Raw genomic sequence first — 15,971 nt, 5'->3', positions numbered from 1 at the left:
TTGAATGAGCCCTCTCGCAATATTCTAGGACCACTGGGTCGATACGATCACCCCTGGAAAAAAAGAAAAAAATAAATAAATAAACACGCATCCGTGATCTTCTTCTTAAAAAAAATATAAAATTCCACATTTTTGCAGATAGGAGCTTGAAACCTATACAGTAGGTTTCTCTGATGCGCTGAATCTGATTGTGCGATTTTCATTGAGATCAATTGACTTTTAAGGGCTGTTTCCCCCCTTTTTCGAAAATCAGCAAAAAATTTCCATGCTCGTAATCTTTGTTGAAATTTATACCTAATGAAATTTATATATTTGAAATCAGCAAAATAGAGCAATCCTTTTGATATATGTATTGATTTCAAAATTTCGTTTTTTAGGGTTTGGATTACTATTGAGCGGGGTCGCTCCTTACTTACAGTTCGTTACCAAAAACTGTTTGAAAGACATTTACGTTTGAATAAGCCATCGCCCAGACTTATATGATCATTTATCATATATGAAAGAAAAGTAATTTCCTTCGTAGTTACCTAGAATCATTGATTAAATATACAATTGGGGCTAAAATCTATTTGATCATTGATTTAATCATTTATATTTAATATTGATATAATTTAATTGAATTTATTTAATTTATGTTGTAAACACAATAACAAAAAGAACACAAAATAAAGAGAAAGACGGAAAATAACAAATAAAACAAAATCAAAATTCATAACATAAGCACAAAAGCACAATGAATTACCCAAATAATCACACAAGCACAATACACATAACAAGCACAGCAATCATAGGCTGCGCGCTAGCGCTGCCTAAGGAAAGAACGATGAGGGTACAATGTTTTGTTTTTTTTTTTTTTTTTTTTTCTCTCCATACCCGGGCACTTCGTATCGAAGGAGTTGTCGTAGAAAGTTCGAAAAGGGCTCAATCGACTGCAAATTGGAGTGGCTAGTGCCGTTTTTAATAGTCGAAAGTGATTGGAGGGCAACTAGCCCCCCTCCACGCCCATCATTCCCCCCAAATACAACCAATCAAAAATTTTGAGATAGCCATTTTTTTTCAGCGTAGTTGATTTCCGGATATAAAATATGTTTTTGAGGAGGAAACTCCCCCAAAACCCTCGGAGCAAAGGTTTTAAGTTATGCCCTGGGGTCATATAAGGTTTTTAATTGAAGGTGTTGTCGTAGAAACTTCAAAAAAGGCTCCTTCGATTGGAAATTCAAAGGGCTAGTGCCCTTTTTAATAGTCGAAAGTTATTGGAGGGCAACTATCCCCCCCTACGCCCATCATTCCCCCAAACACATCTTTGCACTTTACTGAAAAAAATATAAATGTTTTTACTTTTATAACTTTAATAAATCAAATAATATTAAAATTTTGATTACTAAATATCATTATATGTATATTAAACTGACAATACACATTCATTTGTATTTTTTTCAGTAAAGTGCAAATTTTCTTCTGGCCTTGGGAAGGCATAGGGGTTTAGCTCCCAACTTATGTTAGTTTCTGCGCGTTTTGAGTTTGACTCGGTTATTTATTTTAATTTTTGTTTGTTTTGGGTTTCATTTATTTATCGATGCTGATTTGTGGTAGTTTCGAGCTTGGAAGATTATTTTATTTTATTTTTGCTCATTTTTTGTTTAACGGAGTTCTTTACTTTTCGTTGAAAAACTTATTTTGAGGAAAAACTTTGTTTTAATTAATTACACAACAAATGAACACGATACATTTACTATTTTAAAAAGGAACACCATTGTTATCCATCAATTCGTTTAGTATAAACTTAAATGCATGTGCCGATGGGAGCATTAGGGTCTATAATACCGTATCTCCTATTGACCCAGTAATTACTTGCCCGAGGTGGGAGGCGGAGAAGGTATATTTAGCAAACCGGTAGTAAATTCGCCGGAGTTGTTTTGTTTCCATTGCCGAGAAGGTACGCTAAAAAGGCGCAATGTACAAAAGATTTGGAAGCGTGTATGCGTTATACAGTTCAGCTAGTAACTGGCGATTAAAAGGAAGTTTATTAGATACTATGCTACCGTAGGCACTGGACGTCCGGCGCTGAAATAACGGATGAGGCTTTCTAGTTGCTGTAAGAGTCACCGATTGGGAGGTCAAGATATTTCCTAGCCGGTTCAGGGGCAACCTATACTTCATCAAGATCAACTTTAAATCCTTAGGGAAATAGGCCCCAGTTAAATAGTACGACTTCTGACTTTTCGGCGTTAAACTTAAGATTTATCTTTGAATATTCCTGGCTAAAAATCGAAGCTTTTTTCTCAAACGCCAGTACTGTTCGGCTGGGGTTTAAAACACCATCCGCATAAGTTATAAGAGCATCTATCCCTTCTAAAATACAAGAGGAAACTGTTTGGGACTGTGCGTCCAGTATACAGTTATTAAATACGATTGGGGATGTAAGGGCACCTTGCGTTACTCCACGGCGAATAGGTATGACTATCTCTGTAATCATTCTGTTAGGCAAAATAACTATGGCGATTAGATGACGATCTAGGACCGTCTGCTAAATGATCCCTTAATTTATCTTGATCTGAAAGAGGTGTAATACCTTAATAGCTATATACACAATGTTGGAGAAATAGGATCATTCTCTAGACGACTCTTGAATAAACCTTAATTAAAAAGTGTAATCGATCTATATATACGATGTTGTGAAGAGGGGGCTCGGGACTCAAGGTACCCTAAAACCCCTAATTATTCAGATTTTAAACCTTTACCAGCTTCTGATTTCAACGAGGTATGACAAATCCACCTTTACACGGAAATATTAAGGCTATATTTTAACTGGACAACATACATAGTTCGGCAGCTTTGTTATCGGAGCTTCAAACTATCTTATAAAGCATATTTCAGAGACTTTTTTTAACACTTGGAACTTTTTTGACTTGATGCCATCTACTGCCCAGGATATGAATATAAATATTGGGCTCAGGATTTGCGATAAAGTGTGCCCTCTTCCTACTTCCTACAGCCAACAGCATGAACGATATGAATAGGACGAGGAACATAACTAGAATCGGAAAAAATTCAGGGGCAGATTTATTGTGCGCTCGAATTTCACGTCTGCTCTTTTTCGGCGCGGAGAACTCAAAAAAGAAAGTTATATCGTTTTATCGCGGGAATTGGTTCGATCTCCCCCTTTAGCGGGGAAGGGGGTTTGGGAAAACCGTATCCTCGGGTTTTGAGTGATACGGCTAGTCAAAGTATCTCCCCTGAGGTTTTTTGACTTGGTGATTTCAAAAAACATTATTTAGACTTTGTACGTCACTTTTCATCAGTATTTTATAATAGAGAAGAAAATAGGTCTGGCCTTCAAAAAGCGTGGGCAGCAATAATTGAATTACATAAATGAGAAATAAGACAAAACTAAATGTAAAAAACGAAACGAACCAGGTAACTTCGGTAATCACAGCAAAAGACAATTACGGTTTTGATTGAACTAAAAAGGATAAGATCAAGGATTTGGACTAAACATCGTCTTCTTCATCGTTATGAACAAAAACATCTTTATTGGAACACGCAATCCCCTGGCTGTCTTTGCAAGCAAGTGTGCAAGGTAATCCATTTTTTTGGCAACTACAGCGTAAACTGTCACAGTTGGAACGCATGCAGCTGCAAAGAATCACAATTGGTAGATAAAGCGGAGCAGGTCCGATGTCTGTCATGATCGGAGTGAGGCGTCCGCCACGTAATCGCCAACCCCAGTCTTTCGGGTCGAGTTCTGACGCGGTATTACGCCATTCCATTACCTGATAGAAGACTATAAGAATGAAATTTCACAGCCGATGGAGTTGGTGGGAGTCTCTCTGGGTTTACAAAAGTTGATGTCTTTGAGCTGTTCAGTTTTTTAAGAAAAACCCTGTACCTAGCTTTGCTGAGACCCTTCCCTTTCTTAGCTTTGTAGAAACACAGCAAAATATTTTTACTGGCTTGCTGGACTTCTTCCTTCGTAGAGCGCGGATTAAGGAATACTTCACAGCTATTCCTAAATTCTTCAAGGCTTTTCAGGAATGGCAGGACAGCCTGCTTTCATATACCCAACAAACGGGACGTTGTGTCGCAACCAAGAAAAGCGTGGTCAACAAGAATAGAGTGACAAAACTGTCCCAGCGATATTTCGATAAAGTTGATGTATCAATATTTAGTTGACAGCGCTCTTGATTTCGTACTGGTTTCGAAGTAGAGACCCATGGCTTCCAGAGGTAGGTGATGGAGGAGAAGGATCAATAAATCAGTGTTGTTCCCGACTACTGTAGTTACCCTTTCCTTGGCTGCATTAACACTTGATAATGCAATCAGAACGTTCGCATTTCTCTCTGCATGAAGGACAGTGAGGCGGGCTTGGACAAGTTTCTTACCATAAGATTAAATAATGTTCTGCTTATGGTTGGGATTCCACAAAAAATCCTCCTTCTTCCTTTGCAGCTTCATACTTAGTGTGAAATTGACGGTGGGACGCAGGATACCTTTCGTTTGTCTAACCTAGGTGACATCTTTAGCAGACGGACCTGAAGTGTAACCATCAAAGACGATGGAAGCATTTGAATACTTCTGTCACGAATGAAACGTAACTGTTGCAACTCTGTTCAAAAGCGTTTCCTGTTTTTCATGGAATATGCTGGACCGGCCATCCACCATCGGTCACGTATTTTTCCGGCTCTTTTGACGGGACGTTCACAGGTTCTGTCTTTGCTAATTTACAAATAGCTTCCACTAGCTCCGCTTTATCTGGCTGTCGCGGCAGGTTTGACGATTCAAAAAGGGCAGTAGGATAGCTGGAGAGCTCGATCTGAGAGTGTCTTCCATATTCCCTCTGGCTGTAGTTACCGCTGCTGCAAGACGTTGGAACAGAAGACTTGCGTCAACTTGTATGTCTTCACCATCAGCTTCGGAAATGTTGCCTTGATAGGCCATCATAATCACTTTACTTTTGCGCTTGAAGATGTAGCGATCGGCATAGACGTCGTCCATTGTCTTCAGAATTTCTTTTCCTATCGCCTTTGCTGCATCCGCGTTGACATCCCTTGCTGCTGTCATACCATTCGATATAATGCGCAATTGAGTGCAGTTGTCGCACGGACAGGACTGCGCAAAAAACTGCCAAAGCCTTTATGTCCTTTGTATCTATTTTTATCCAAGCTGGTTTTGCGAAAACATGCTGGTCGGATCACGCGTACTCAATACTAGTGAGTGATTGCATAAGCTCATTAATTTCAGTTTGCACTGGCATTAACATTGTCCAGATAAACCTTTGCGTCTCACTCATTCCATTTCCTCTCGTGATTCCCATGCTTATTTTCAGCGACCTCATCAGTAATTACTCAATTACTAAGTCGGGAGAGAGCCCAACCCAAAATATATCGCTTCTTCGAATGACAAACATCCCATCCGCGACGTCTTTATACAGCTTCTGGTTACTTTCATTCAGCTCTTCCATGTGCTGAAGAAATATTCTCACCGATTTCGTATACAGGTTGTGGCCTGTAGCTACAAAGTAAGGGAGCATCTCAGAGGGTGCTTGAAAATGCTGCACCCAGTTTCCGGTCCGCTCTTCCCTGATGGCCTTCTTAAGCAATCCGAACATTTCTGAATACAGAAGCCATATTTTTTCAATCCTGTTGTTCTGCAGCGTGTCTTAAAACTCCATCATTCGTGTTTGGATTTGACGAACTGCGTCTGCGTTGGATGTGTCTTCAAGGGTTTCTTTCTCATTCAGTAGAGCAATACATATTGCCAAAGCTCCTGCAAAGACTTGATGACTCGCACATATGTCATCTGTGCAGTCGAAACCATACAATTTGCAAATGAGCGTTATCTGCAATGCTGAATCTACAAGCTCGTGCGCTCTCATGGCTCTTGAAACAGCCTTACCGCTAAGGATATTCTTAATGGTGTTACCGGTATATAGGCATTCGAGCACTACTTTTACTCCTGTTTCCGTCATCAAGTCCCCAATCGCTCCAAGAAAGCTCATACGGCAATGGAGACCACCGATCATTGGAACTGCTACCTTTAGATGACTATCATCAGGCTCAGCATTGATGATGTTCACCGCGTTCAGGTACAAAGGTCGGTCGAAAGTAACAACTGGTACCATTCCATGCTGGCGTGCTTTATCGAAGACAAAACGTAAGATCGTGTATACACAAGAAAGATCGGAGGGATTATAGTCGATCATAAGCAGAAAAACAATCGACGAAGCGACGAATGCATGCAATTCCCCCATGGTGAATTGCTTGCATAAATCCACTCCATCCGACCCGTTTCGTGTCATGTATCAAGGGTTACTTCCTCATTCAGTAGAGCTATACATATTGCCAAAGCTTCTGCAAAGTCTTGATTACTCAAGACTTGATTATAGTAGGTCAATACCATCGATCTTGTCGTCGAAGGTGATGGCCGGGATGGATTTGTGCACAAGACTGTTCTCCTGTTGGCTTCTGCTTTAGAAGAATAAAGGCACTTGTCCAACCTGCTGGAGTACTTCAAGGTTTACAACTGCTCTTGGGATTATGATTGGAAATTTGCGTAGCCTTGGTGTGGCAACAGCTAGCATGCCCATCCCATGGGAATTACCTTTTCCGTCGATAGTACAAATGTTGTGGTCGACATTGTCACCAATGAACTGGATAAAAGTTTTAGAAGTCATCCCTGGAAATTCTGTACCATGAGTTACTGCGACAGAACGCTCGAATCGAAGCACTTCAGAGTAAGAAGTAGAAAAACCTAGCCTATTCACCTGTTCGATGAGAAAACGTGAACCAGATTTCCGATGTATCTGGACTTCAAGGTATACTTGTGAAGGAGCAAGCAAAGATTGGAGACGGCAAGCCTGCATTATTGCTTGACCGATTGAACCTACCAGTAGGTAGTGAATATCCAGCAAACAGCAAAAGAGAAGGACCAGGGAATAGGATATTAAACTCTCGTAAAAAAGTGTTAGAGGGTTTTAAAACCGAGTTGATCTACCTTTGACTCCTTTCCAAGTTTTGTATAGCCAATTGACTATCTTTTCCCTTTAGTGTATATCTTGATCCCCCCCTCTTTTTCCCTTGTAACTGGAAAACGGGGGGGGGAGGCTAATGACAGAGCAATCAAAGTAACAGATTCATTCTTCTCGCACTGGGAAACCCCAGAAAACGAGTCTTGCAGACTCTGTACAGGATCTTTATTTCCCCCCTCTTTTCCCCCTGTAAGTGGGAAAACGGGAGAACGACTCATGACACTGCAATAAAAAACATATATTCGATCTTCTTCGACCCAAGAGCATAAAGAGCGCCATTTTCAGAATAAAAAACTACTGGTCGTAGATTTTCAACTTTTCCCCTGGATTTTCCACTTTCCCCCCGTTTTTCACCCTGTTCCGCCAAGGGGATTCTTAAGGACTTTTGGAATGTTGTACAGATTCTTTTTCTCTACAAAATAGTGTAAAAATCAATTATAGTGCAATTTTGTCCCAGATCGTCGATTTTTTCCGTAGATTTACAGGACTATAATGAGACTTCACTATTGAATAGAGTATGACCAAAGTTTGTTGCATGGACCACGATAGACCAATCAACAGCTGAAAAACACTTGAAATATTAGACTGCATTACTCAAAGAAGGAGCCCTTAGGATACAATGAAGTCGCAAATACAATCATTTTTTATTAAAAATTCTTTCTAAGCAATAGTGAAAACATTTACACTTACACTGACTTTTTTAAGCAAAAACAATAAAAATTACTTACTGATATGAAAAATCACCAGCATTTTCTAGCTTTTGCTTATCACAGTGTACGGTAAACAACAATGGAGCCAACAATTCATGCATACCCTGCAGTAGAAAAAAAAAATTATGAGATAAAAAAGTTCCCATTTTAAGCGTAGCACAAGTATATGCATGATAAAAAGGGAGTAGCGTGAAGCAATTAAATAAAGATGCTTCCTCGATGCCTACTAACGATGGACTAAGGATGGCTACCCAGAAGATGAGTCCAGGATCCACTCTCCTCCCAACTTTGTTCTTCTATACGTAATATACTCTAGAAAAAACATCAAATTACATGATGATTCAGAGCAAAGAGAAAAGAAACGCGACTTTTCCAAAGTGATATGCTCTCCCTTTAAAACAAAAACAATTCCCCCCCCCCCCCCGTTAAAGGTTTAAACCTGTATAGCTGCAGTGCTTGTAAAAATTTTAATTTACAAAAATGGGAAGTCTTTAGGATTTTTTTTTATTTTTCATAATGTTACAATCCTAATTTGTAAAACTAATGTCGGTAATTATTTTGCGAAGCAACAATACTATTGTCTAAGTTTTTTTCTTCTCGTGATCAGTCGTTTGAAGCTAAATAAAAGAAGAGACAAAACTAGAATATTTTTCCGATATAGATATTAATATAGAAATTTTTAGAAGCAGTCGATGGCGTTATTGTGGACACATGGTGAGAATGGGCGAAGGTCACCTACCCCGTAATGTTTGTTAGGTTTCGCCTGGGATAAGAAGATGCGGAAAGCAGACAGCGACACCTGAACGTTATCTGGAGAAAAATGTTAAACTGTCAAGGCCATCCCTTGGAAATCTTTAATCCAAGAAAGCGGAGATGCCGTTGCGGAAAGGCATCGCTGATGACTTCTGCAGCAGTTCGCGAGGAATTGTCAAGGGCTTTCCCTCGCCTTAGGCGGAGAAAATGAAAGAAAACGTAATTTCTCTGAAATTTTGCAAATCCCAGCAATTCTTTTTTTTGTTCTAGTCTACTAAATAATATACATAGAAAGAAAAGGCAATTCTATAGTAGCTCATAGATTAAATTCCTTAGGGGTCATGTACTTTCTGACTCGTACAGAATATGGAATTATAGAACACGAGATATAATCTTTGAATCTCTTAAACATTTCCAGAAAATAATTTTGCTAAAGATAGTCCAGAATTCCTGAATTCTGTCGTTTTAGCTTTCTTATTTTGGATGGATTATTCTGGGCCAGTTAAGTTAAGTTTTTGAGGAGGGTTTAGTTGCAGCTGAATATGATTATGATTATAAATATTATAATTTTGGTGGGTGCTGTTTCGAAGTTCGGTGGTTTTTGGATCCGGTAAGTTGAGTTCTAATTATGATTTTTTTTTTTTTTTTTTTTTTTTTATTGATTTATTAGTAGGGTTTTATCCCGTACAAGCTTGCTTCAGGGAATCGATGATGTATACTTTATTTTTTAAATAAACCCAGTGTTATTTACTTAGTCTTCGATTCTAGTCTAATTTTCTGAAATTTCGTACACGCATAAAACACAGACCAACAGCTAGAGTCAAAGTCAAATGGGAGTAAGAGAGTTAGCCCAAATACATATTTGTAACAATAAAGTTAGCAACAATAACTAAACAGATGATAGTTTATCTACTCCACTTTTGAACAAAAGCGGAGGAATGGGGATTTAGGGCTCTGGGGCACTTGTTTCACAATTACTAGGCGAGTTGCCTGAATCCAAACGAAGGAGGTCAATAGCTACTGTCATGGTTCTGGGTGTCCGTGCTCGATTCAACTCATGGTGAAGAAGTGCTGCATTCTTGTCATCACATCCTTTCAGAAGCGGATATTCAATTAAAAATAGTAGGGATTAGTAAGGGTTCGAGTTCTGGGGTTATCTATTTATATGCTTAACGTAAAACATGAAAGAGAGCAGAGAAGCTTTCCTTCGGATTGCTCTACGACAGTGATCCGTCGGCCATACTTTGTTCCGGCAAGGTCATGAGGCACTTGAACCACAAATCCAGATTTATACTAGTGTTTGAATCAAAGTTTGTAATATGCCCAAATACATCCAAGATTGTATGGTGGTCAAAATTTTTGATTCTTGTATATGGAGCTTAAGGTGCAATAACCAGATTGATTATTTTTGTTGGAATCTAGGAATTTTCTTACTTGAACTGAGGTGTTTTTCCTTCATAGATCAAAACTTATTGCACAACTTTTTAAGCTAAAATTTTGAAGCATTAGTGAAAGTAGAGTCATTCTTGACTCTACTACTGAAGTGCATTTTTCTCTAATTCTGCCAAAGATAGACTTAAAGTTGATTCTAATAGAAACATGTGACACATGCGCATAAATCTGTCAAAATCCCAGAACATAGGCAAAAGAAACGGAAAATATGGGGAAAATCGGAAGCGTTTGGACATTTTGTAAGATTTGGGTTGAAAACCGCTGCCTCAGCCCGCCTTTACATGCGTCTGTGCACAAACATATAATGGAAATCAGTTGGACTACTTAGGATCATTATTACAACGCATATGGTAGACAATTTCTCTCATCACACTTTTTACGGCCTTTTTCTAGATGGACTTGAGACCTGTTTTGCACTATACTGATTATAGTAGTTACAGTATGAGCTGTCATAATTTCCATAACGCTATGTTGTTTTAAAGTCTACTGCATCAAAAACTGTGATTGATTAGTAACTTAGCGAATTAAAAACTGTCAGTTTGTTTGATGTTGACAACTTTTTGCTGTGATTTGAAAAATCATAGTCAATAATTTTGATCCGGAAAACCACAAAGTTTTACCTATTCTACAGCTAAAATAATGACAAGTTTTGCAGTGACAGATAAAAACAATGACACCTCGTCATTTTGGTGATAACATGACAATTTTGGTAATGACATGTAAGAACAATTTTATCAAGTGACATGAAAAAAATTTTATAATGAAGCTTTTGGTGATGACTGAAAAATCAACAACAGCGGCATGAGAATGCATTTGAGCCGTATCAAGACAGCTTTATAAATACAGACTCATTTCAAGATTGGTCAATACCGAAGCAACTAAAGACAGAGCAATGAAATAAAGAACGTCCTCAAGTGGCACAGTGGGAATGATCTATACTTAGTAGCATTGAACTCAATAGCAACAACAATCCGAATAAGGAGAAGAAGAAATAAAAATGCATAAAATGCCGTTCACCTGCTTATAACCAATTTTTAGATTTTCTAAAGAATAGCAAAAGAGTATGTTGACCATTTCATCTTGTATTTCTTCTTCACGAAAAAATGGAACTTCTGGAAAGGTTCGTACGACATCTTGACGTATCGTTGCTAACAGTTCTTTTCCACAAAAATAATTGTGCCAGGAACTCTGTAAAAGAAAAAATTAAAAAAATTAACATTATTTAAATTAAATTTCCATTTATTATTCTAGCAGTGCGTTTATTGTCAATTCACCCCATCAAAAACGAAAATATAAATCCAATTTGAAGCATATACTTCACTTTGTCGCATGGATTTTACATTTGTGCCATCCCAGCTCCCATTTTACTGCCTGGACTAGTTTTTACCCGTTGGCAGTGGCACAAAGTTACACAAAACTGGCTTCTGAAAAATCATTCTAATTGTGATGGTCAATTCTTTATTAGTCCTATTATTACGGAATATTCTTGTCACTTCATAAAACTAAGAAGTAATTAAGTGTCTGACAACTAAAAGCTCTGAAATTAAAAAGTCGAGTTCCTAAGATTGCCTTCTGAAACGCTCATATACTAAATCAATTGCTGGAGCAGCCTGCCTTTCTGTTCTACTACAAACCTGATAATTTTGAGCAGTAATTTCATATGAATATGTCATTAGAATATTTATTATCTATATATATATTTATTATCTATATTTATTATCTTATCTATATAATATTTATTATAATATATATGTCATCATATTAGCAATTTCGAATGAAAATCTGAGTACCTCAGATGCACTTCAATGTAAGTTAAAAGTGTCATTTAGTGTCTTTTAGCTTAAACGACGTCAGTATAATATAATGAATTTGAACAAATGAACTTTTATACTGACACTATTACTTTTCTTGTAACCGTCCAATTTGTAAAAAAAAACAGAAAAATATTTAAAAGAGGTGACAACTCCAGTGCAAAGATTAAAACAGAACACAGTATCTTAAGTTGCTAATAATGTTAATAAATGTAGTTAGACAATCTAAAACATAAATTACAAAGCTTGGTTTTCAACATGTGAAAAATTTATAATTTTCTAACAATTCTCTTGTATTAAACAAAACCAAACCTGTCAACAAGTTTTTATAGTTTAGTTTCTCAGTGCTAATGAAAACACAACAAATACATTTCTGGACATAATTTTTCTGGGGGGGGGAGATACGTTTAAAGAAAAGGACGACCAATTGAAAACCAAAAGAGGAAGGTCAAGCTTCAATGACCTTATATCACCCGAACTATAGGTCTACATCTAACAATTTTGTATTTATCTTCGGTTTTTAGTATTACTTCTTACCCTAACCTGACTGGTACTCAGAACAATCTTCACAATGTTGAATTTCAAAGAGCCTGGGAAGCTGACAAAAGAGGAATAAGCAACAGCATCTGGACTTTCCAACAAAGTCAGGGTTAATTTATAAAAAAAAAACTAAATATCAAATTTTATTTGTGATTTTTAGCCCTCTAATTTTTTTTTATCTTTTGCTTTGCGTTTGGCCGTAGATACGACAGTAATTTTTTTTTTATAAGGGAACAATAGGTCTATTTGTGTACATTTTTTTTTACTTCTTTAATTCTTTTTTTACTGTAGATTCTTTTCCATTCCATCTAATTCTAAGGAGTTAAATGGAAGCTTTTTTAGAAAGTCAGTTCTGTCAGGCCACGATGCAGTCAGTTTGACCAGCAATTACTAATTCCTATAAAACTCATGTTAAAGCGTAAAAGTTTCCTTTCTTGTCTTACTCCTGTAATCTAAAGAGAAACTTTCATCAATTTCCCCCAGAGATGATCGTATCGTTTTTGGTATCTATGACGCATGCAAAATTATACAAGATGACGAATGAGCCCCAACAGCTAAAGCAAAATGCAAGGATAAAATATCTAAGGTAATAATGAACAAAAATGAAGCAAAAAGAAATCTGTGGCCAGAAGATGTGCGACAGCGAGCATCACAACAAATCACAAATAAAATCACAAACAAAAATTATGCACAACAAAATCTGCAGTTAAAAGACAAGCATCAATGAGAATCCCATCACACCGCAGACGAAAATTATGCACAGCAAAATCTGCTGTTAGAAGACAAATAAACATTAAAAAGGGATAAAGGAACACATTATTTTAGCACTGCTCAAAGAACTAAGTAAGTAAAACTAACGCTGAGATTGTCAATTGACCCCCAGAAGAATACAAATCATGAAAAAGTTACGATTCTGTGAAGCATAAAACTGGAAGGAGATATTGAATTCACGTCAGGATTGCTTAATTTCATTGAAATTACTGATTTGCCACCCCATAGCTTAAAAGCAAAGAATAACAGGATAATTTTGGTAATACTTAATTTAGATAGTTCAGAGGGTATGCGCAATGGAACATGCCTGGTTGTTATTGAACTATATAACAGCGTTATTAAAGCAGAAATAATTACTAAGGAATAGCTGTAAAAGGACTTTTTGTGGTAGGCCATGCGAAATTATACAAGATGATGAATGAATACAAACAGCTAAAGTAAGAATCACAGAGAAATTTCTGAGGTAATAATGAACGAAAAAAAAAGCACAACAAAATCTGCAGTTAGAAGACATGTGGCAACGAGCATCACAACGAATCACAAATCAAAATGATGCACAACGAAAATCTGCAGTTAGAAGACACCCAATAGCGAGAATCACAACGAATCGCGAAAGAAAATAATGCCCTACAAAATCTGTGGTTAGAATAAAAGCGACAGCGAGAATTACAAAGGTTATTTTTGGAGAAATGGATTTGAGATATGAATCTTAAACGAAAATGTTGCACAACAAAATTTGCGCTTAGAAGAATTGCGACAAGGAGCATCCCAACGAATCACAAACGAAAATCTTTGGTTAACACAACAAAATTTTTGGTTAAAAGACATGTAACAACAAGCATGATTAATCGAATGGAAATCAATCGCGAGATAATCCCAATCACAATTGTGTGAAGAAACGCGTTATTTTAGCGCCGTTCAAAAAAGAAACAAGTAAAATTAATGTTGAGATTGGCGATTGCCTCACAGAAGAATGCAAATCCTATAAAGTTGTGATTATGTGAAAGATAAACAGGAACAACTTTGGGAAAATTTGTCTAGGGCATTAATTTCAAAAAAGGTAATAAAAACTTACTATTCGGTCAAAAGATATATAAGACTTGAAAAACTCGAATTAGATCATCCCGGGGGAAAAAACAAATAAACACGGCTCTGTGATCATTCTTCTCGGAAAATACTAAAAATTTTGCATTTTCGTGGATAGAGACTTGAAACTTATGCAATATGGCTCGCTGATATGCTGAATTTGCATAGCTTTCATCAAGATCACTCACCCCTTTAGGGGTGTTTAGCCCCTTTTTCTAAAATCAAGCAAGTGTTCTCAGGCCCGTAACTTTTAATGAGTAACTTTAAATTTAATTCATTTTACATATTGAGAATAATCATAAAAAAAATAATTCTTTTGATGCATATAAGGTTATTGTTCGTGGTGTTTTGCCACCAGTGTTATACCGGTAGGCCACAACGCCACTGGCGTGGTAATATACGGGTGTTGCCACTTATCGGAGGGGAAAGCCCCATCCCAAAATTATAATGTGATGCCCGCGACTACCACATCGGCTCTGCATATCTGGGGTTTGATACTTCCCTATTTACAGTATACCCTGTCCCAGGGTATGATAACGCGATCGGGTGGTCAAATGGCCACTTTCTAAAGCCAAATATACCCACCCTTGGTTACGGATAGAAAATCTCTAACTCTCTCCGTGGAGGTAACAAACCTCCCTGTCAATATAATAATGAAGGTACCTCGTAGCTCTATTCCTACCCTGCCTGGGTTACAGAAAATAGTACACAGTTTGTAGAAAATACCTTACTTGTATTCTTCCTAAAGGGTCACAATAATCCCACAAAAATATATCTCCCCAAACGGGGTCTAAACGCAGACTAAAAAAATAATAATATTTTGTACACCACTGTTCATAGGGGTGGACCTTCGCTTGGCCCAGCCAATCATCTCCATCCCCATTCAAACCGAATTCTAGTCTCTTAGCTTTATCTTTCAATGACTCCAAACCAGGAAGTACAAAAATAGAACTGACTTCAAAGCTTCTTATTGCGAGGCCTCTAACTTAGCAACGAGAATTTAACCTGTCTTTTGAAATTATACTATAAGCAAATGTAATTAAGAAAACGAAAACAGGGCATTTATCTGAAAGGAAAAGAAACAGGGGGGGGACCCCAACAGTTATCAAAACCTCTTTTTTAGAGTTTTTATAACTCCTTACTTACAGTTCGTAACCACAAATTGTTTGATGATGATCAGTGTGATTGTTTATTTCACCTGTAAAAAACAATGAAATTTTGCCTAGTCTGGGTTTGGCCCTGACTACGATTGTTGTTGTGTTAAAAAATGATTCTGAATGAACATATAATCAAAAATGTCAATTCCTTAATTACTTTAATAAATCAATTTAAACAATGAATCCAATAAATGTGATGGGAACACTAAGAAAGTTTCAAAGAGCTTTAAAAAAAGAATCAAAGGATTCTTAAACAGTTTATACTTAATTAATTGTAAGAGACAGTAAATCTTTTACCTCGAGAGGAAATAGTACATATTTAACCCGGATTACGGTGTACAAGCTCAACTTAACTAGCATATAATTGTATGAAATATACCTGTGAACTTTGTGACAAAGGGTTGTCAATTGTAGCATCAGTTGATTCACTTGGATACCCAGAAAGTATCCTCTGCTTTTTAATATACTGATATCTGGATCTCGAAACTTTAATAGACTTGATCAGTGAGTCAATATCAGCCACACGTTCAGAAAGAAGAACCCTCCAGGTTAAACTTCGGAAACCATCTTGAGAAGTTTGAGTGCCCAACGAGTTCTTGAGTTCGTTTTGGAGCTTTTTTAAAAGCTGTTTCCTTAAAAATATAAGATATAATACCTTTGGATG

General features: G+C 37.1%; 1 protein-coding gene across 1 annotated transcript in view; it reads right to left on the bottom strand.

The window, feature by feature from the left end:
* Positions 1–15,971, bottom strand: part of TBC1D5 (TBC1 domain family member 5) — a 134,928-nt gene that overhangs the window by 97,111 nt on the left and 21,846 nt on the right. The window contains exons 3-5 of the mRNA XM_089098837.1: positions 15,687–15,939; positions 10,960–11,130; positions 7,756–7,841 (exon numbers count right to left, since the gene is read on the bottom strand). Coding sequence (XP_088954963.1) covers positions 7,756–7,841; positions 10,960–11,130; positions 15,687–15,939 — 510 coding nt within the window. The remainder of the gene's footprint in view (positions 1–7,755; positions 7,842–10,959; positions 11,131–15,686; positions 15,940–15,971) is intronic.

Source organism: Artemia sp. Qi Xiang Cuo, chromosome 13 (genome assembly GCF_049724085.1).
Source record: "Artemia sp. Qi Xiang Cuo chromosome 13, ASM4972408v1, whole genome shotgun sequence".
Classification (NCBI taxonomy): domain Eukaryota; kingdom Metazoa; phylum Arthropoda; class Branchiopoda; order Anostraca; family Artemiidae; genus Artemia; species Artemia sp. Qi Xiang Cuo.
This window is presented reverse-complemented; position numbering and strand designations above follow the sequence as displayed.